We start from the raw sequence: 23,281 nt of genomic DNA, 5'->3' as shown, positions 1-23,281 counted from the left end.
TAGGCGGGGCAGGGTGACGTAAAGGACGGGACGCCTGTGGGAGGGGCCAGACGACACGTGGTGGAGAGCGGGGCCTGATGACGTAACTGAGGAGCGGGGACGGGACGTGATGACGTTTGTGCGGGGGCAGGGCCAGCTGGTGCGTGGGCGGAGCGACTGGGCCACGCACCCGTCGTACTCCCACGGCGAGCTGGGTTCAGCTAGATGCTGCCGAGTGCAAGGGAGGTTGCGACTCTGTGGCGGGGAAGCGCACAAACCACCCGGATGCGGAGATTGCGGAGCGAGGAATACACTTTAGGGAAACGCACGAAGCTAACAGAGAAGGGTGCATTTCAACTCCCTTGCCACGGAATATCAAATGAAGAGCAGGGAGGTAAGAGGTCTTAACTGGGTGGGCGTCCCGGAGCAGAGCTCCTTCTGCCTGCACCACTAGGAAGGACTCGAGTCCTCTTTACGCTGCCAGTTCGTTTGCTCACTTCCTATAATACCTCCTCACCAGTCTACGTGGAGAAAGACACAGCTTCCAAACTACTCCAGAAAAGAGGCATAGTCACCTCAGACCCCTCTTCATGGTCATCCCTGATAATTCCATACTGGGCATTGACAGTGGGGACTTTTTTTCCTATAGCAGCCCCAGCACTTAGAACAGGACTTGGCACGTAGAAGGTGCTCAGTAATCCTTTTTTTTTTTTTGAATGATTGAAACAAATGGATAGTGATTAGAGTATCAGGGGGACTATGTAATCCAATAAAGTATCAGAATTTATCAGGATCGAAAGCAACATAGCTCACTGGGAAATCCGTAGACCTAGTGCAGGCTTTTGGACTTTGGACAAGTAATTCTCTGTGCTCAGCTTCATTACGAATCATAACAACATAACTTCCCTCATACAGCTGCCTTGAGGATGAAGTGAGAGTGTAAGGAAAGCATTTAACAAACTCTCAACGGGTGGTAACTATGATTACTATTCCTTAAGTTTTTCATCTAAGTAGTATTAATTCAATCTATATAATGGACTCTTAACATACAAAGTAAGTGTTTTTTTCCATTTAATCTGCCATGTTTTCATCCCATTGAATTCTCAGCCCACATAAATCATTTAAATAGCACTTCATTAGGAATAGGAAGGCCATTGAGAGAAGCCAGGATGCTTTCAACCAAATTTTCCATTGTCGTCTTGCTTGATGAGTTGCACTTCCAATGTGAGGTGTCAGAGTGACGTTCTTCAACTCCAACAAAGGATCTCTGAAATACAGATTAATTGAGGAAAACTATTCAGAGTTGTTTCGTTTCTTTAATGTCATGTTATGGTTTCATATCCCCTACGCTGAGATGGGGAAGGCTGTGGGAGCCTTATGGCGTACTCTTAATGACACCTAGGTATGACCACTGCTCATCTAACCCTGGTTTGGGTGACCCAACATTTCTGGGTGTAAAATACGTATCCTAACTGCACCCAGGCCATTAGTTCACAATTGCACAACATGCATGATGGATTAAATGATACTGACCCACAGGACAAGAAAGGGCCTTGGGGAATTAGGCGTTGATCTAGGCATCATGGGACAAGCTGAATGTGCCTTTAATGGGAATAGCATTCAGAGGGGAAAGATTTATTAACTAGAATTAGCAGATCAGAGGGAGCTCTCGTCCAGGAAGAAGGCAAAGGATGGGAGTTAGCCTGGAAAGATAATGAGGTTTTAGTGAAGTGGGTCAGGCAGACTCAAGCATAATGATGGATAATATTAGCACCCAGGATTGGGAAAGTGCTATGACCTGGCCCAGCGGGCATCCTGACTATTTTAATAGAGGCCAAAGTAGACATGTGGCAGTGGTCCCCCATCATAGATACTGAGGCTCAAGGGGCACACCCTTGAGAATCTTACAGACCCCCAGACCTATGGAAGTTCTCTGGGGGCACCTGTAATTTATATCAATGCAGTTTGACTGCCCTCACCTCCAGGAATGACTGAAGTAAGACATATCCTGTGGTACAGTTAGCAGTGGTAGAAACTATTCTGAAAAACACTCATCCTCCCCTTATGAAGGAGGTGGGTCCTACTATATAACATCACACGCTGGAAAACAGTACAAGGGTGCGAACTGAGACAGGGTGACTGGTTTTGTCCCAACTGACTTGGAACCCAGAAAGAACTGAATCACGGCCAACTGTACAACACCTGCCCATAATAATATCTGGTGTATAGGCAAGAGACAATTTTGTTGAGAAGGCATAGCAAATACCTCTGCAATTGTTATCGATTTGTTATGTAATGAAACTGCATTGTACCACGACAGTATTGCAATATGGTATAACACTGGCGTTGTTGGTAAGATTTAAGTACCTCATGTAAATAAGTCAGATGATAATACTGACACTGACGATCAATGGGAAATGACTGGCCTGAGGAATACTGGATTTAGGTCAATACCAGCTAATTTATATACTAAATAGTGCTACACAAGTTCATCATAATGTACAAATAGTGGTAGCTCAAGGGGTTGGGGGGAACAAGTAATCATATTGGTACAAAAATACAATGGGTTAGTTTCTTTAAATCTATCCCTGCCCCACATTGGCTCCTCCAAATGTTAGGCGAAGTCATACTGTATCTGTCATATAAATACTGTAATAAATGTAGATAATCCAATAAACATCATTTTGCTCTGAGACAGCTAAGGCCAAGGGCCAGTGGCTGGCCTGTGTAGTAAAGAATTAACTCAGCAGGCAGGCTTGGAGTTCTTGAACCCTGCACATTCCAAAAATAGGACTGGCCTTTGACTGGCCTCTGGAAGATAACCTGTGAGCCCTTGAGATATACTGCCTGGTAAGAGTGTCTTATACTTGGGGCCTTGAGCAAAGCCAGATAGTTTATGCTAGTGATTTAATTTGTGGTGAATACCTGTTTTTGTTCGCCTAGGGCTCTAGGCCAATCTGTATCAGTTTGACCTCTGCAGGGTCTGGAGACTACGAAGCTAGTGTCAGACATGTGGGCACTCCACACCTACATGACTGACCCCCTGATACCAACGCTGGGATGAGCTTCCCTGGTTGGAAATACTTAACGTGTGTTGTCACACACCATTGCTGGAGGTGGTAGCACTGTCCCCACAACTCCATTGGGGGGACAACTGGAAGTGCAAGCCTGGTTCTCGACTCCCCTATGAGTTTTCTCCCTTTGCTGATTTTAAACTATATCATTTCACTGTAATAAACTGTAACTGTGAGTAGAAAAGCTTTTCTGAGTTCTGTGAGTCTTGCTAGCAAATCATTAAGGCTGAAGGTGAACTTGGGGACTCCTGGCGCTATTGGCAAATGAATTTTTTCATTTTAAAATAATATACAGGGGGCTTCCCTGGTGGCGCAGTGGTTGATAGTCCGCCTGCCGATGCAGGGGACGCGGGTTCGTGCCCCGGTCCGGGAGGATCCCGCATGCCGCGGAGCGGCTGGGCCCGTGAGCCATGGCCGCTGAGCCTGCGCGTCCAGAGCCTGTGCTCCGCAACGGGAGAGGCCACAGCAGTGAGAGGCCCGCGTACCGCAAAAAAAAAAAACACAAAACACAGTAAATCCTTTTGTAAAGCAAAGAATACTTATGTAGTATGACTAAATAACCACAGGTTTCCTACTTTTTAAATTACTTTTTTCACAGTAAGTGGCATCAAAATGTCTCCCTGAAAAACCAAGATGAAAACTCAGACCTATCTGATAAACATACAGATTAGAAATTAACATGGGATCTGAATATAAGTTATTCATAAAATAGTTGTTAAACCTCTTGGCCACAAAAATGATTTCACATGGGACACTGGGAGCGCATCACCTATTAGAATAAACTAAGCTTTGGGATATAACCCTAGTATTTGCCTTGTGACTTGTGAGTAAAAGTTCATTTTAGCAGGCAACAGGGGTGATAACATGACTTCTCCATTTTTCAGTAAGTTGACAACTGTCTAAAATGGTCATGCTTCTTTATTTATATTGAAATTATTTTTTGTTCTAGATTAGTGGCTCTCTTATTTGGTCTTTACATTCTTAAAAATTGAGAACCCCAAAGAACATGTGTTTATGAGGGTTATGCCTATCAACATTTATTGTATTAGAAATTAAAACTGAAAAAAATTTAATACAATCATACAGAAGCACACATTTCATTAGCTGTCAGAGTGATGATGTCATCACATGTCCTTAAGTCTCTGGAAGACTCCACGGTACACTTGTGTGAGAAAACATGAGTGGAAATAAATAACATCTTATAGTATCATGAAAATAGTTTTGACTTGGGAGCTCCTCTCTACTTGCTAGATAGGATGCTGCCTGATTCATGAATTATCAAATAAATCTAGTTAGACCTTTAAAAAGAAAAAAAAAATTAGTTTTGACTTCACAGACCCCCTGAAAGGGTCTCCAGACCACATTTTGAGAAACTCTGCTCTGAATAAATTATTGTTTTTCTCAGAAATGTCTGTAAGTTCTATGACCAATCTTGATAAAACTTAGGTATTAAATTTGGTCATAATGTCAAACATTCATCTGACAGTAATTTGCTTACTGGATAGAAATCAAAGCTGGAGGAATCAAAGTTAGGAATAGCTGGTTTAATGAATGACAGCATCAAGATTCCAAATAAGTGACAGACCAAGACTCCAGTCCCAACAGGCTGGATCACTGGGTCAAAACACACAAGCAAATGAAATTAAATACAAGTAAATGTAAAATTCCACACATAAACTTAAAAAACAATTGAGAGAATAACAATTTCAATTTTAGCTGACTAAAAACTTAACGAGTTAAAGGTGCAGCGAGGCTTTGAGGAAGGGTGCTGCCAACACAACCTTTGTGTGATTTCTCTACAGTGGTCAGGCCACAACATGAATACTGTGTGCCATTCTCAGGAGCACATTTTCAGAGGACTGTAGAATCTAAAGTGCTGGAAGGCAAGGTGTCTGGAAATGACATCATTTAGGCTGCAACTGGAGGATATGAAGATACTTAGCCTCAAAAAAAAAAAAAGACTAAGATGAAATGTAGTGGTTGTCTTAAAATACATGAAGGTTTGTAAAGAGGAGAATAATCAGAGCTCGCCTTTGATGCTGCAGAAGGCAAACCAGGGTCGGTGGGTAAAGGGAGGACTACTTGGCTTGATCTGAGAACGGCTGTCCTGTGCAGTCTCCATCCGCGGCGTCTGGGGCCTGAGGGCCCTGAGCACCCTGTCCGCGGAGGTGCTGAAGCAGAGGCCTGACCCACTGCAGAACTGGACAGGTCACCAGGGGCCTGCTCAGGCCCCTCCAAGGCCAAGACCCTACACGATTACAACACGTGGCTCAACATGGCCACAAAAGCCAAAAGCAACAGTTGTCTGAGGACTGCCCCACCTGGATCGAGAAAACCGTAGATCCTGTGTGGCTTTCTTACCTGGGCAGGGGTTCTGGGTACGTCACATCCAGCACTGCTGCTTTAATGACCCCGGTCTGAAGGGCTTCCACCAGGGCATCTTGATCAACTAACAGACCTGGGTGGACGAGACCCCTCCTCGGTAGGTCCCACAGTGCACTCTGGTCACATTCACTACTGTTCAAACACGTCTTGATCTTGTCACAGGTTTGACAGCATGTGAACTTCATTCTGCCACTTCGTTCTCAGACACTGAGAGCCTGCTACATGCCAGGCGGCGCACTAAACCCTTTACAGATGCTGTCTCGCCACCTCCTCCACTTACCCAGCAAAAGTCAATACTCTTTTTACACGTGAGGCTTGTAGGTTACATGCTCAGCCAAAGTCACGTGCTTCTAAAGCATCTACCCAGATCTGAGGCCAGGTCTGTCTGACCCTGAGCCTGGGCCCTGCCACTTCACCACACCGCCTCCCAAAGCCACCGCCGGGTTCCGGGAAACAGCCCCCAGGTAGTAGTTTTAGGTACACATTAAAAAACCAAACAGCCACAAACATCACCCATAACTGCATTTCAAATACAAGATAGCAGCAGCAGCTGAGAAGGAAACCCCTTCCTCCCAGCAGAGACCTTCAAGGAACCTCCTTCCCGCTGGCGTGCTGAGCCGCCCTACAGGTCAAGACACAGCACCCAGCCTGCCTGTGCTGCTGGTGGAGAAACCTAGTCCCAAGCTCCTACCTGGGGTGTTTGTTTTTCCAGAATCTTTACTTCGTCACCGACCTCTGACATTACCAAAAGCATATAATGCACTGGTCCTTCCTGCTCATCTACAGGGTCTGAATTTTCAGAAAACCTTCAAGCGTACTAGCTTGGCCCTGTGGGGTTTCACGGCAAGCCCTGTTTTCCTTGTTTTACAGATGAGACACAGGTGGTTGCTGGTGACGCCAGCTCTCACATGTCTTCTGCCCCCGATCCCAAAGGCAAGCCGCCTGCACGTTTGAGGCCAGCACCGATCCTCACGTGTGCTGGCACCCCCAGCGTCGAGCACTCCGACGCTTTCTTCTTCACAAATGCCACACCAACCCACCAGAAAATCTGGTTATCGCGCGGGGCCTAAAGCCTCCTGTATGCAAACACACAAAGCTCTACGAAAATGTCAGAGAACCAACCAAACGAACTAACACAAAGTTATTTTTTTAAACTGAGGCTCAGAAAATTCATCCCCATAAATTTTGCTTGATTATACGTGGAAGGTCAAACTGTGATTCTGCTACCCAAGGAGATGCCCATACTTGGATCTGAAAACCCCACAGTGTACGATTCTCATTCTCTTTATTACTAATTTGAGGTTCAAAATGATGTGAAGACAAAAATCAGACGTATTTCTAAATATAAAGTAAAACCCCTTTAACTCACCACCCAGCCGTCTAAGTGGATTTTTCAGACCACTCAGGGAAAAGGTTTCCTGGGAATGCTGAGAGGATGGCCATGGCTGGAGCCCCCCAGCCTCCACACAGCGGTGGAGCACGCACCGCTGCCGATGTGGAGAGAATGGCAGTGGGCTCCATCCCACTCAGCTCGCGCCTCCCGATCAGGCCCCGGGCCTGGGGCGTCAGGCTCACAGCCAACATCACAAAGTCCGATCGCTGAAGCAGGTCATCCAGCCTCTCACAGTAAGTGGCCCCAATGACTTCCTCCTCCGATTCTCTATGAAGGGAACAAGGGAGAAAAACCACGTTCTCTAGTTAGAAATTCAACTCCCGGAAGGAGTTTCTGAGAGGAGCCATGGACTCAGTCTGTCCTCCCGTGGGCCAGACCCCCACCTGGGTCCAGAGGCGGCTGGACCCCGAGGCCAGGGCTCACCCATGGAAACGCCGTGGGCGTCTCTGGGTGCTCTGAGCCCCGTGTCTGTGGGGTGTCACACCAGACTGCGAGCCCCTTGAGGTCAGGAGCTTCCTCTCACTCAACTTCGAGCCCCCAGAGTCTGGTACAAGCCCGATGGTGTCAGACGTGCTTTCAGTGACGTCCAGCATTGCTGCATATGGGCAAACACATCTGAATTTCCAAAGAAAAATAAAACGGGAGAGAGCCTGGGAGTGCCATCTGTTCAACAGAGAGCGAGGATCCAAGGGTCTGGTGCAGGCAGGATTGAGTGCTGTGTTTTGGGTCCAGTCCTAACTCCTGCTCTGGGCACCCAGACAGCTGACTATTCAACAGAAGTTCCAAGCTCCAGGAGGTCACAGCATCCCTGGTAGCCGCTACTGCCCTACAAATATGGAATACAAAAATATATGAATTGTTTCTACACATCTTGGCCAGCAGAGCACCTGAAGGAAAGAGGAACGGCCAGCACACGCTGCCACTGTGAAAGCCCTGCCCACCTCACACGCCTTGTCCTGGCCTCTGCGGCGGCCCTCACCGCACTGGGAGCTGTGACAGCTACCGAAGCCTCGCCGCTATCCACTGTGCAAACAGGGTGACTGAGAAGGGGGCAGTCCCGATGTGAAGTCTCCCAGCTCACCCTGCCTCTGGGAGTGGAAATCTATTCCGTGGCAACAGAAGCCACTGAAAGGCTGCGAACAGCGCCATCATCTGGCCGGTCTGCAGACGGGCTGAAGTTCGAGGGCAGAGAGCAGCTCCTTAGAGGGCAGGCACTGCAGGTGAGGAAGGCCGGGGCCTAGGCCGGTGGCAGGTGGCAGCGATGAAGTGAGGGTGAACAGGCAGGTCTGAGGGTTGTTTTGAGACAAAATTAACAGGACTGGGTGTTGGGCTGAATGCTGCTGGTGGAGTACGAGGAAGAGGGTTTCAGACTGAATACTGGGGGGTGGGAAGCACACACCTGTGTGTTATGTGTGTTCAAGTGTGGACAGCATCTCCCATGATCAGAAAGAGTCACTGTACAAACTGAAACAGCACAGCTGTAGGTGAGCCAAAATCTCTTTTCTCTCTGGTGAAATTTTTTCAATGAAGAGAAGATTATCCGCTGCATTTCTGGGTGATCATAAAAACACCACAGTCCCTTCCTTGATCATCAATCCTTTTTGGAGAAACAGAATAGGAGAATTGTATGAAAAGTGGAGGAATAATATATCTAAACTATATTTAAGGCAGTGATGGTGCAAGTTCTGCTCAGTCAATTTCAAGTCCATTTTCTGAATTTTACCTGCGTTTCCTACTGTGGTAGAGAATCTCCATTTCAAATGCTCTGGCCCTCTGAGCGATCTTACAGCCAATGCTCCCCACGCCGATAATTCCCAGAGTGGTCCCTGTCACTTCTTAACGCATCCAGTCTGTAGAAAAGTTCTCCGTATGTGGCGAAATAGCCAAATGATGACCTAAAATAAACACGATGCAGAGTGGGCAGTGTGGACAGCACCACACACAAAATCCCCACAACCCTCACTGGGCCGCCTGAAGGGGAGACGAGGTTACAGGAAGTCCAGGGCGGACCCTGGGCGCTCACTCATTCCTATCCGACAGCAAAATGTTTCTGCAAGGGAAGAATGACAGGAACAGGGCAGTTTCCTCATAACAAACCCCAGCCTCCTGGCAGAATGCTTTAAAAGAGCAACTTCTGGAACTTCCCTGGTGGTGCAGTGGTTAAGACTCCAGGCTCCCAATGCAGGGGGCCCGGGTTCGATCCCTTGTCAGGGAACTAGATCCCACATGCATGCCGCAACTAAGAGTTCATATGCCACAACTAAGGAGCCCATGTGCTGCAACTAAGGAGCAGGCGAGCCGCAACTAGGGAGCCTGCCTGTGGTAACTAAGACCTAGTGCAACCAAATAAATAAATAAATATTTTTTAAAAAAACCCAGCAGCTTCTTTCACATTAAGGGAGGATTCCTGGTTAAAATTTGTTGGTTTTGGTGTGTCCAAGTGTCTGTACATTTGTGACTACATGTATGTGTATGTGTGTGTGACTGTGCATATGTTTGTGTGTGCATGTGTGTGTGCGTGTGTCTGTGAGTGTGCACATGTGAACCAGCAGTCAGAAACAGAACCGGCTCTGACTTCCCTGGTGGCGCAGTGGTTAAGAATCCTCCTGCCAATGCAGGGGACAGGGGTTCAATCCCTGGTCCGGGAAGATCCCACATGCCGCGGAGCAACTAAGCCCGTGCGCCATGACTACTGAGCCTGCGTTCTAGAGCCCGCAAGCCACAACTACTGAGCCCGCGAGCCACAACTACTGAAGCCCGCGCGCCTAGAGCCTGTGCTCCGCAACAAGAGAAGCCACCGCAGTGAGAAGCCCGCGCACCGCAGCAAAGAGTAGACTCCGCTTGCCGCAGCTCGAGAAAGCCCGCGCGCAGCAACAAAGACCCAACGCAGCCAAAAATAAAAATTAAAATAAAAATATTGGAAAAAAAAAAAAAGAAACAGAACCTGCTTGGTTCTTGCCTCCTTTCCTCAAGCCCCTTCACCCCAGAGCTCCACCAGGACGACGGCCAAGTGCTGAAGTGCTGCGCTGCTCCTCGCGGGGCGGGCCCAGCCAGGTCCAGTGTGTGGGGAGCTGGGGTTCTGCCTGCTCACTTGGGGGCCTTCACCCCAGGGTAGCATGCTGACCGGCCAGTGAACTACTCCAAGGGCATTTCCACAGTGGTGTTGAAAGTACTTCACACATTGCGTAGTGAGTGGAATTTGGTGGAGGAGAAAACAGCGTATCAGACAGATCACATGGACTGCATGTGCCTGGGTGCCAAGCTTGGCCCTGACTAGGCTGAAACAACCAAAAGTGGCTCCAAGTCCAGGGCAACAAAGTCCTGGACGCAGTGTGAAGAGATCAGGGCCTTATCAGGTGTGATATTAAGTATCTGTCATCTGATCTCTAGAAAACAAGCGTCTCCTGGCTGTTTACCTTCCACGACGCTCAGAGCTGCAGCCAGCAGCAAGGCCATCCCCAGGTCTGCCGTGGGGTTGGAAACGGCGTGTGGCGTGTTGGCCGCCTTCACACTAAAGCTGGCAACGAGTCCCGGGTCCAGGTGGTCCGGCCCCGCCCCTACGCCAGCGACGATCTTCAAGCAGGGCGGGCTGCGCAGCTCCTGGCTAACGGCCGGCCTTCCGCCCCAGACGTACACGGCTTGGCTCTTTGGACCCAGCTGTGTTTTATTTTCCAAAAATTCTTGCATGGTAATGAGATTAAAGCATTTCTGCAGGTCTCCAGCATGATCTTCACATATACCATACTGTCCTTCAAGTCCAGACACCAAAACTCCAGGTAGGTCCTGATCGCCCGTGGCCTGCAGAAAGACAGATGCAATTTCTGCTGTCAGAGTCTTCAAGAGAACAACCCATATGCTCTTCTACTGTTCTTTAGATTTTCTAAATTACAACAGGACTGGAATTCATTTTATTTCCTGGAAAAATTCCTGTAAAACCTGTAACACAGCAGAGCTGGACTCTGAAGGTACCCATGCTCCCATCACTGCCACTTTCCTCCCCACCCGACGGGGGTCTTTATTTCTGCCCTTCGGCTGCGGTGGCAGCCTCTGGGCCCCCTCCGACGGCACTCCTCGTGATCAGGCCCTCGTGAGACCCCCAGCCTGGAGTGCACTTCTCGTGAAGAGAATGCAGCAGAAGCGAAGGCGGGTCCTGCTCTCCCCTGCTCCCCCCTCTCCCGGGGGGCCAGGGCCATGCTGGGAGGCAGCCCTGTGCCAAGGCCCAAGTGAGTGAGAGGCAGGACTTAAGAGGCTGGCCAATGGCCTGGGAGCCTGGGGATGACTGCAGCCCCGGCCAGCGCCTTGACTAAAGTTTCCCAAGGGACCCTGAGCCAGAACCGCCCAGGTAAGCCACTCCTGGACTGCGACCTGAAGACGTAGCGGGTAACAGAGGTTTATGATTTTCAGCCACTAAAATTTAGGGTAATTTTATGCAACAATAACTAACAAATAAAACTGACCATCTTTTACTGTGAAAGTAAAAGATACTTTTTACTGTCTGTCAAACAAATTAAATAATGTTTTATGTTCTTTGTTCCTAATTAAAAAGAAGATATCTTTAACATTTTATAGCTTTCTTCCAAAAAGAAAACCAGTTGCTTTCAAGAGTTGAGGCTAGTGAATGTATTTTATATTTGGGTCACAAACTTAGCTAAAAATGTTTACAGTGTGTTCAAAGCTCAGAGCATGATGGGCTAAAAAACTTGTTTACTTTTTGGACTTTCAGTAAAAGATTAATAGAGTTTCATTCAAGACAAGATCTCAGTTATTTTGATAGAAAGGAGTCTCAATTCCTGACTGCTTTAACGTTGGTTATGGAGCAATGACACACATCCATCACCCCATTATTGTCAGTGGTCGTACATGGAAAAGATCCAAGATCCTCCAAGTGACTCGTGGCTGCTCCACGAGTGAAGAGGGAGACAGTCCCTGCTGGGGCAGATAGACGCAGCAGGGATGGGAGCACCAGGCACATTCAAGAGCTCACTCCATCCTTGGGCTCTGTCTCTTGCTCTGTAATTCCTTTCACGAGCACCAGCCTCTGACCATCTCCACTCACAGCCAGGAGTCCAGCAAAGGAGCACGAGACCGGAAGTGGGACCCACCGTCAACAGCTTCCTGAGAAGGAGCGTGAGCCCTGTTCGCTGCTGATGCCGAGCCCTGTGCGCAGAGGAGCGGGCAGGGCCGCAAGACGAGAACTTTGGCTCCGGCACAGCTCTGCGGCTGATCAAATGTCTCCCGGGCTTCCTGCGTTCTTGGTGAAACCAGAGTGATATCAACAGGTAGTGCTTTATAGTTGCACCGTAAGATCACATTTCATTCTCCTCCCCTAATTTCTGCATAAGGAGAGCTAAGTGGACATGCCTCTGGCAGGTGTCCTTGCATGCACAGTACTGACATGATGGTTAGGTTGGGGACATTCTGACAACAAAGGAACTCACCACAACGTAGGTGTATTTTTACACAACTGCATTTCATCTAAGTCAAAAGATAAACCCATGTGTGAAATTTGGAAAAGTCAAAAACTTTACAGCTTTGTTTTTGGTTAACAGAGTGATAGTTCAGACATGAAAATGTAGTTAGACTACGTCTTCTAACTGCTATGTGCATTCTCCTTACACTGTTTAATTTGAACTGCTAGCACAGATTAAAAATTAGTTTTCTCCTTGCGAAATGATTGCTTAATTAAAAAATAAAAGAATATGTATTAACTTTGTGGAGATTGCCTTCAACAGACCCAAGGCTCTAAATTCAGGATTTTCTTCTTTTAAAGTCCCTGTAAAATTGAGACCCAGAAAGAAAAATAAGTAGAATGAACTTCCAACCTCTTCTTTCAAAGGAAAGTAAGACTGACGTTTGTATAGCACTCATGAGAGGGAAGTGTGGAGGGAGGCATGCAGACCCGTGACCAGTGACTGTGACTGCCCAGCTGGACTCTGGGCCCAGAAGAGCACAGGGCAGGAGGAGTTCTGGGGTAACACAAGCACAGAGAGAACAAATTCAAATCACAGAAGGGGCAAGGATGGGGGCAGGCAAGGGGCAGGGGAGTAAGGAAGGTATTTTTAACTTAAAAAGCAAAAATGAAAATAAAAACCAACTGCAACCAATAAAAATATGTTTTAGTTTTTGGGACAGAGAGAAAGAAACAAAGACGGGGTGAGGGCAGCAAGAGGACAAAGCAGGACCGAGTGCAAAGGAGGAGCTGGGCATTGGGTTCAGGCTGCTCGGCCTGGCCGTGCTTCCCTCTGAAACTCACTATCCTCCAACGCAAAGTGAGGGGAACAGACAGCCTGGCATGGTGGCCCTGACAGTGAAAGAGAGCATTCAGAGCCTGGAGAACCTACTGCAAGCCTTCAAAGAATGGGAGTTACTAATGTTTAAGTCTGAACAACAATTTAGATATTTACCCAAGTGTCTAGAAACAAACTTACACCAAAGAGGGAGACTGAATTCATACAACACAGTAATATTTCTTAAAATCCTATTTCCTCATGAAGCTTCCTCTCTTAATATTTGAGAGGTGAGTCCAATACCACCCCCATCATCCTCACATACCCAACGTGCCAAGACTTGCTTCAAACTGGCACCAACTGACTTTTAACTTCTCTCCCTGCCACTCTGTCCTCTTATCCTCTCTCCAATCCCTTTCAAAGTCTGTCCTCACCTCACCTACCAAGCAGTTCTCTGCCCTGTCTATGGGTATAAAATTAAAGTTGTTTGCTTTTTGTCTTCTACAGATCCCCAGCCCAGATTCTGCTCCAAAGAGGCTCAGAAAACAGCCTGGAAAAAAAAAAAAGAATTCTCCGTAATGAGGGGTAGGTGACGCCATGGTTAGCCCCTCTGCGTTTATAATCGTCCTTAGCTTGATATTCTGGATTTGCTGGAGAACAATCTGTTCACTCATGACTAGATAAGAGTACCTAAAAGTTTAAGATATACCAAAGGGCATATCCTTGAGGGTGTGTTTGCTAGTTCTAGCTTAATGAAAACTGCACTGTTTACACCCTTTATGTGAGGTTTCTCCAGTCACCAGGTATCAACAAATCCAATGTAATTTAAAACCAATACTGTCACAATGTGTCTCAGCAAAAACAGTTGCTTCCCTCCTAAGAAATGGTTTGTCAGGGCCTGCTAAACATTAAGGAAAAGAAAGACAAGGTAAAAAAAAACCTAGGGACTTCCCTGGTGGCGCAGTGGTTAAGAATCCACCTGCCAATGCAGGGGACACGGGTTCAAGCCCAGGTCCGGGAAGATCCCAATTGCCACGGAGCAACTAAGCCCGTGCACCACAACTACTGAGCCTGCGCTCTAGAGCCTGTGAGCCACAACAACTGAAGCCCGTGCGCGCCTAGAGCCCGTGCTCCGCAACGAGAGAAACCACCACCGCAGTGAGAAGCCCGCGCACCGCAGTGAAGAGTGGCCCCTGCTCACCACAACTAGAGAAAGCCCACGCAGCAATGAAGATCCAAAACAGCCAAAAATAAATATATTTAAAAAAAACCAAACAAACCTGGATTCATGCAGGGGAATAAACTATAAAATCTGATGTGGATACCTGAATCTATTCATTTAAAGCTTAATCTGCCACGGCCTGGAGCTTAGAAAAAAGTACCTGTCCAAAATGACCTTTAGATTCTGGCAGTGTCTGAAGCCACCTTAAGTCTTCTCTCGAACAAGGCAGGTACAAATAACAACAATGTATTTTCCTTATTAAATTCTTCAGGATCGTGCCCTGCGAGCCCAGAAGGCTCTTAGGATTCTAATGCTGCCCACCTGCCCCAGGTGAAGTTCGAGGTCAGTCACACCACGCTGCAGAGCGCAGTCCAGTCTGCCGCGCACACCGCGACATCCGGGTCTTTTAAAAAGACCCCAGATTTAAGGGACGCTCCAGCAGGCCCAGTATCCCAGGCAAGACCCGGACAGCGAAGGCGCGAGATCAAAGAGCGTAGTGCCCCCGCCCCAGTCCTACGGCCAGCCACGCTAGAGCCAGGCCCCAAAGCTCGTCGACCACACCTCCCAGCCACGCCCCCAAACCGCCGACCACACCTTCCAGCCACTCCCTAAGCCCGCCTGCCGGGCCCAAGGCCACGCCCCAAGCCCCACAGCTTGGTCCTCGTCTGCTAGCCCCGCCCAATCAACTAGGCCGCGCCCACATCTCCGGTGTTCGGTTCGCGGCCGGTAACTCTGGGCGCCAGGAGTGCGCATGCGAGAAGGGCAGGTTGCCGAGGCCCCGCGCCTGGCGGGCGGGCTTAGGGTGGAGCCTCCTTCAGAAGCGGAGTCTGGGTGGTCGAGTGTGGGGACTGTGTGGTGGGGAAGGCTGCTGGCCTGCTTCAGCGTGACGAGTGTGAAAATTAATACACAGAAACCTCATTTAAGATGGAGCCGGGAGTCCAGAAGGGATAGCTCTGGCACCACTCCCCCTCGATTGGAGATCCAGCAGGAAAAAGGGCACAACCTCGCTACAGGCGGGGAAGGAAGCCTTTCTCCGAGTCTGGAAACAGCCCAGCCAATGGGAAGCTACTACACTTCCAACTCGGGGTTCCCTCCAATGGGCTCTTTGTTTATAACAAGCAGCCACGCCCAACTCCCCCTTCTCTTCTATAAAAGGGTTTCCCCTCTGTTGTTCTTTGCACTTGCCTGTGGTTTGCTATAGGTTGAGCGTTTTAAATTGCAGTTTTTTGCTGTTCCTGAATAAACCCATTCTGCTGGTAATCAGCTATTTTATTGTTTTAGGTGGTCGGGTGGGGGGACCTTGCGGGGGCGCATTTTTGGGCAGGGTCTGCACGCTGGCGCCTGGTTGGCTTCTGTAAAGAGCAAGTCTCACCCTGAGATCAGGACTGCCTTCTTCCCGGGAAAATGGGCAGTGGATGACGCAGGCCCTCCCTGCGGCAAGAGGCCTCCTCCTTTTTGGCGCTGCCTAGGCCCTGCTCTAAGTCACCCGCGAGGGTTTACTCCTGTGTCTCCACGGTTCTGGGTCAGTGTGTCACAAATTCAGTCATTTTTCATAGTCACACACCATCTGTGTTGCTATTTACTCATTTCCCCCCCTAAGTAAATTAAAAATCAACTCAAGTGTTTACTTACCTAGTCAAAAATAATACTATCTGGGGATATCTCTGGTATTTTTAAAATTAGACTAGATGGTACTACTGAGAACAGGTAATGAACAGGTATAGTCCTCTTTAGGAAACACTGATGAGCGTTTCATCCAGTGTCCTGGCTTCACTTGCTGCCTTCTACTCCGATGGCTCTCAAATTTTTATTTTCAGCCCAGAACTCCTCTCTGGCAGCTTTCATTACCCTGAGGCTAGTCTCCCTACTTCCCTCTCTTCAAGTACTCCCTTTGCAATCCTTTCTCCTGTACATGGCAGCCTAGATGCCTGAAGGACATATAAATCTGACATGTTAATCCCCAGCTTAAAGCCCCTTGGCAGCGCCTTGTTCATATGGTAAAGTACAAAATCCTAAGCACAGAGGTCCCATTATCTGGCCTGTCCACCCAGCAAACCACTTGTGTGTGCTGATCATTTCAGCTGCACATTTACCCAAACTGCCATGCTCCTGGCACTGGACTTGTTCCCTGGCTGCCTGGACTGGACCCCAGCTCTCCCCCTAGTTCTCACTCATCTTGCAGGTCCCCATTTAAGCGTAATATCCTCAAGGAAGCCTTTCCTGAACTCCTTAAACTAAGTGTGTTCCTGCTAAATGTTCTCTTAATACCCTAAACTCTTTACCTGTAGGACTTTGCTGTGAATCCAAATTCAGTGTACGATCTTCTGTGTAACGTCAGGCCTTCTGCTAGACTACACTCCATGAGGGCAGGGACTCAGTCTTGTTATTGTTCTATCAGTCTTGTTATTGTTCTATTTCTTGATAACAGCACCTGATATCCTGTCTGGCACATGTACATGCTCAATAAATATTTATTGAAACACTAAAGAATAAATAAAATACAAATAAGGGAGGAAAGCTTCTTAGAACTGTTTGGAAAGTCTAGACTGAAAGAGGATGTAGAGTTTTACTATTCTATCTCAAGATCATAAAAAAGCTCTTGAGAAAGCATCGCCTTGCAAAAGTGAATACTACCTGTCACAAAAGATTATTTGGAGTTTTGTTACCATCCAGCTACCTAGCCAGAGGGCCTCTATTGAATTTGGTCCAGCAAGAAGAATTCACAGATTGCCAGAATCCCTGCTGTGTTCAGTTGGGAGTAAATATAATGAAAAAATTAGAATTTGATAAAACTGGCCTTAATTTTTAAAGTAAACACACGTTACAAATACACAATGTTATAAAATATGCATGTTATGAAAACAGCAATAAAATGAGCCCCTGGTTATATACCACCAAACTTAAGAAATATACCATTACCGCTACTTTTGAATTTCCCTGTGCCACTCCCTGCTGCTCCAGATATAACTCCTATCTTGAATTTTATGATATAGACAGATAGATAGATAGAAAATTTGCCTAAATAATATATTGTCTGGTTTGGCATATTTTTGCATTTTATGTTAATGGAATTATACCTTATGCAGTCTTTGGTAACCTGCTTTTTTTCTAAGCTTGTCAGTATGTGAGATTCATCCCCGTTTATACATGGAGGTGTAGTCATTCATCTATACAGCTATATAGTATCAATAAGTACACTTCAGTTTATCTATTTTTCTGCAGTCAGATATTTGCATTGCTCTTAGGGTAAGTAAGGTTGAGCGCTGGCCACTTTCAAAGAGAGCACACTGCATAAATTTGAGGGTTCCTCCCAAGAGTTCAACTCTGGTCCCTTTAGCAGGCCTGGATGTAGAAATTTCTTCAGCTAAGCATACAGTCCTGGGTGACAGGGTCTTTTGCCTCCTGACCATTTCCCACCCAAAGTGAGGGGTTCTTTTAGAACTCCTTTGCTTGGCTTGAGGCAGGATGGAAGCATCCCTCTCTTTCCCAAAGAGAAGAGAATGAGAATGGGACTGTACATCACTCCATAACTTCCTCCAAAGAAACGATGTCAGTTTTTCCCTAACACATTTTCTTACCTCCTCTGCAAAATCTGGAAAAAGCTGGTCTGCCTTCTTTATTTGGAATATGGCATTTTAAATCATTTAATCTTCAATTTGGGGCCTCTGCTGAAATTTAAGAGGAAAGTCTCACTGTAACATTGTCTTACATATGACTTAAAACATTTCTTCTTTTATTTTTATTTTTATTTTTTGCGGTACGCGGACCTCTCAGCGTTGTGGCCTCTCCCGTTGCGGAGCACAGGCTCCGGACGCGCAGGCTCAGCGGCCATGGCTCACGGGCCCAGCCGCTCCGCTGCACGTGGGATCCTCCCAGGCCGGGGCACGAACCCGTGTCCCCTGCATCGGCAGGCGGACTCTCAACCACTGCGCCACCAGGGAAGCCCCATTTCTTCTTTTAAAAATGCAAATCCCTCTAGAAAAGTTATAAGCCTCTCCAGTGATTTTTGTATTAGTAACAATTAGTTCAGTCAAATTGCCTTCTTCTCAACTTAACTCAAGCCAGTTGCTCTGCAGGAATGGGCACTCTGTTTGGACATGTGTATCCTTTCCCAGTTAGGAGACACAGGGACATCTTCCACCAAACATCTGTCTTGCTCTTACTTGAGAACATGAGACTGCATTATTTAATGCTTATGTTTAGTCATTTTTTTAAATGAAGAATTCAATTTCTAAAGACAAAATGTAATTCAAGGAACTTCCCTGGTGGTCCAGCGGTAAAGAATCCGCCTTACAATGCAGGGAACATGGGTTCAATCCCTTGTCAGGGAACTAAGATCCCACATGCCCAGAGGCAACTAAGCCCATGTGCCACAACTACTGAGCTCTAGCACACCTCAACTAGAGCCCGCCTACCGCAAACTACAGAGCCCACAGTCTGGAACCCGCGCGCCACAACTACAGAGCTCATGCACCCTGGAGCCTGCGTGCCACAACTAGAGAAGAGAAAACCCGTGCACCGCAACCGAAAACCCGTGCACCACAACCAAGAGCGCGCGCACCTCAATGAAAGATTCCGCATGCTGCAAGGAAGATCCTGAGTGCCGCGACGAAGACCCGACGCAGCCAAAAATAAAATAAATAAATAAATAATAAATAAATCTTTTTAAAAAACGTAATTCAAGAAGTTTGATTAACTCAGAGATGATTTAGCCTATTTATTCCCATTTTCTAAATGATCAGATACTTTTTGAGGAAATGGAAGTAGAAATGCAGAGTCTTGGTCAAATTATCGATTTTTCTTGTCTGGGCTGGTGACTTTTCAACTCATTCTTTGAGGCCACTATTATCAAAATCAGACAAAGGTACCACAAGAAAACTACAGACCAATATCCCTTGTGAGTTACAGACACAAAATCTTCAATAAAATACTAGCAAACCAAATCCAGCGACATATTTTGAAAAGTTGCTGTGACCAAATAGGATTTATCCTAGGAATGCAAGATTAGTTTAACATACAAAAATCAATGTGGTACACCATATTAAGAGAATAAAGGACAAAACTCACACGATCATCTCAACAGATGCATTAGAAAAAGCATCTGACAAAACCTAACAACCTTTCATGATTTTAAAAAAACAAACAAACAAAAACACTCAACAAAGTAGGAACAGAAGAGAATTTCCTTAACCTCATGAAGGGCATTTGTGAAAAGTCCACAGTAAATAGCATAATAGTGAAAATCTGAATGCTTCCCCCCTAGGATCAGGAACAAGACAAAATGTCTACTCTTGCCACTTCTATTCAACATTGTACTGGATGTTTTAGGGCAGTTAGACAAGGAAAAAATAAAAAGCAACCAGATTTGAAGGGAGGAAGTAAACTGTCCCTATTTGCAGATGGTACGATCTTATATACAGAAAAGCCCAAGGAATCCACTAAAAACCATTCAAAATAATACATGATTCACCAAGGCTGCAGACCACAAGATCGCTATACAAAACTCAATTGTATTTTGTGATATACAGAAATAGCAAATCACTATGTTGTGCACCAGGAACTAACATAGTGTTGTAGGTCAATTATACTTCAAAAAACACACAGAAAATTCATGGAAAAACAGATAAGATTTGTGGTTACCAGTGGTGGGGGGTTGGGGGGAGGGGGAATTGTAAGAAGGCGGTCGGAAGGTACAAACTTCCAGTTATAAGTACTAGAGATGTAATGTACAACATAATTAATATAATTAATACTGCTGTATATTATGTATGAAAGTTGTTAAGAGTATACATCCTGAGTTCTCATCACAAGGAAAAAGTATGTTTTCTTTTTCTTTTCTTTTGCAGCTATACGAGATACTGGATGTTCACTAAACTTATTGTGATAATCATTTCATGATGTACATAAGTCAAAGCATTATGCTGTACACCTTAAACTTATACAGTGCTATATGTCAATTACATCTCAATAAAACTGGGAGAAAAAACAAAATAAATTTTAAAAAATGAAAAAAATCGATTCTATTTTGCAGTCTCCATATTACTATGTTTTTTCAGTGTGATAACATAGATTTGTAAAATCTACAAGCATGCAAACATCACTTTCCATATACATTCAAAGGTCTTCAAATTGACCTCTACCTAATAGATTCTTAGGAGTAACTGCATTTCTTCATTCTCTTCACAAACCAAGCTGAATGCTCAAGCGGCTCCCTACACATCTGTGCATTTTTGCTGTCACCAGTTGAATTATATGTGATCGAATTTAATCCCAAACCAGTTTATGCAAATTTTGTGGATTATTGAAGTTACATAATTTAAATGTCCCATAAAACTATGAAGTATGAGTGCAAAAGGCATAGAATGCTTATATCTATGACGACTAAGTTATATGCTTTAGAAAGGCACTAAAGATGCGTCACTAAAAATTTCCATTGAATTATGTGTGGTTGATACAACTTTAAAAGATTCAAAAAATAAAATAAAAATAAAAAATGATTGTTCCCTCCCTCCTCCAAAAATCTATTCTATTTCTATACACTGATTACAAATAATCTGAAAATATTTAAAATAACAATTCCATTTAAATAGCATCAAATGGAATAAAATATTTAGGAATAAAATTAATAAAAAGGGCAAGACATGAATACTGGAAACTATAAAAGTCATAAAAATTAAAGAAGGCCTAAATAAATGGAAAGACATCCCATATCCATGGATTGGATGACTTACTAGTGTTAAGATGGCAATACTCCCTAAATTGGTGTACAGATTCAACACAATTCCTATCAAAATCCCAGATGCTTTCTTTTTTTGGCAGAAATTGACAAACTAATCCTAAAGATCATATGGAAATGCAAGGGACCCAGAATGGCCACATCAATCTTGACAAGGAACAAAGTCGGAGGACTTACACTTCCTGATTTCAAAACTTATCACGAAGCTACACTAATCAAGCCAGTGTGGTACTGACATAAGGCTAGACATACAGATCAATGGAATTGAATTGAGACTACAGAAATAAATCCTCATATTTAAAGTCAATTGAGTTTCAACAAGGGAGTCAAGGCAATGTGATGGGGAAAGAAAACTCTTTCCAATAAATGGTGCTGGGACACCTGGATATCCACATACAAAAGAATAGAGCTGTCAATCCCTGGTGGGGGAACTAAGACCCCACAAGCTGCGTGGCACCGCCAAAACAAAACAAAACAAAAAAACAAAAGAATAGAGTTGGACACCTACCTAACACCGTACATAAAAATGTATTCACGACGATCATAGACCTAAAAGTAAGAGTTAAAACTTTAAAAGTCTAAGAAGAAAAGAGGAATAAATATTCATGATCTTGAGTTAGGCAATGGTTTCTCAGACACGATACCAAAAGCACAAGCAACAAAGGGAGAAACAGATACCTTGGACTTAATCAAAATTTAAAAGTTTTATGCTGCAAATGATACCAATAAAAAGTGAAAAGTCAATACATAAAATGGGAGGAAACATTTTCTTATATCTGATGAGGAATTTCTATCCAGAATATATAAAGAACTCTTCCAACTCAATAATAAAAAGACAACTAATCCACTTTTAAGAGGCCAAAGGAGATGAATAGACATTTCTCCAAATTGCCAATAAGTACATTAAAAGATGCTCTATATCTCTAGCCATTAGGGAAATGCAAGTCAAAACCATAATAAGACATCACTTCACAACTACCAGGATATCATTGTAAAAAAACAAAAATAAAAACACACAAATAAGAGTAGACAAAGACGTGGAGAAATCCAACCCCACCACATTGCTGTTGGAAATGTAAAATGGTATAGCCGCTTTTAAATACTGTGTGGCAATTTCTCAAAACAGTAAACATCACATGATTCAACCATGCCACCTGCATACCCAAGAGAAATGAAGACTTAAAATCCATACAAAAACTTGTATACAAATGTTCATAGCAGCATTTTTCACAACAGCCAAAGAGTGGAAACAACCCTGATGTCAATTAACTGATGGAGAGATAAAATGCAATATATCCAAACAATAGATTCATCAGCAACAAAAAGGAACCAAGGACAGTTGACCCTTCAACCACGACCCTCTGTGAAGTCAGAAATCCACGCATAATTTTCCAGTTGGCCCTTCATATCCGCGGTTCCCCATCTGCAGATTTAGCCAATTGCAGATCATGTAGTACACATAGTACATGTGTAAGTTCAAACCCCTGTTGCTCAAGCGTCAAGTGTGCTGATGCCTGCTACAGTGTGGGTGAACCTTGAGAGTATTAGGCTAAGTGAACGAAGCCAGTCACAAAAGACTACGTACTTATGCTTCCATTTACGCGAAATGTCTAGGATAGATTAGTAGCTGACAAAAGCCAAAGGGATGGGAGGAGTATGATACTCACTGCTAATGAGTACAGGATTTGGGGTGATGAAAATTTTCCATAATCAGACTGTAGTGTTCCACAACTCTGGGAAAAACCATCTTATTTGAAATGGAGGAATCACTTTACGGTATGTGAATAATACCTCAACAAAGCTTTTTAACAAAAGAAGTATTTGGAGTGGTGATGGCTGTACAAGGATGTCAACGATGCCACTGAACTATATGGCTAAAATGGTAAATTTTATATTATATATATTTTACCACAATAAAAAATGTTTAGAAATACTAATTTAAATAAATTATTTGGGCGCGTGTGAGTCTTAGCAGGACTCTTCTGTTAATCACTTGCTTTTGACAAGTAAAGCAACTGTGTTTACGTCTGGAAAGCGTGACCGCCAAAATGATTAATTTGGGGGACTTCGTCTGGGGGTAAAAGGGGACGAGCCCTTCCTCAGCGATGCCATCCTCTCCGTCCAGCCCGGGGTCCCGGCGGGCCGGTCCGTCCACCCCGGGCCCCGGTGGCACCATAGGAGCTCAGACTCCGATGTACCAACCGGAGAGGCAGCAGGTCTGGACCAGCCCTACCCAGCCGAACCGCCTCCGAGCCTCTCACTATA

General features: G+C 45.4%; 1 protein-coding gene across 1 annotated transcript; it reads right to left on the bottom strand.

Moving 5' to 3' along the window:
- Positions 1–80: 80 nt before the first annotated feature.
- LOC149747662 (uncharacterized) lies at positions 81–23,236 on the bottom strand. Its single transcript, XM_089895373.1, is given in 9 exon segments — positions 81–1,173; positions 1,176–1,246; positions 5,415–5,511; position 5,829; positions 6,924–7,098; positions 8,555–8,726; positions 10,248–10,630; positions 22,990–23,075; positions 23,078–23,236. Coding segments are annotated over 9 exon segments (1,113 nt in total). The 5' UTR covers positions 23,129–23,236; the 3' UTR covers positions 81–1,096.
- Between the last annotated feature and the right edge of the window lie 45 nt (positions 23,237–23,281).

Source organism: Delphinapterus leucas, chromosome 14 (assembly GCF_059928025.1).
Source record: "Delphinapterus leucas isolate spDelLeu-1000000601 "Yukka" chromosome 14, BTC_Dleu_Yukka2, whole genome shotgun sequence".
NCBI classification, from domain to species: Eukaryota; Metazoa; Chordata; class Mammalia; order Artiodactyla; family Monodontidae; genus Delphinapterus; species Delphinapterus leucas.
This window is presented reverse-complemented; position numbering and strand designations above follow the sequence as displayed.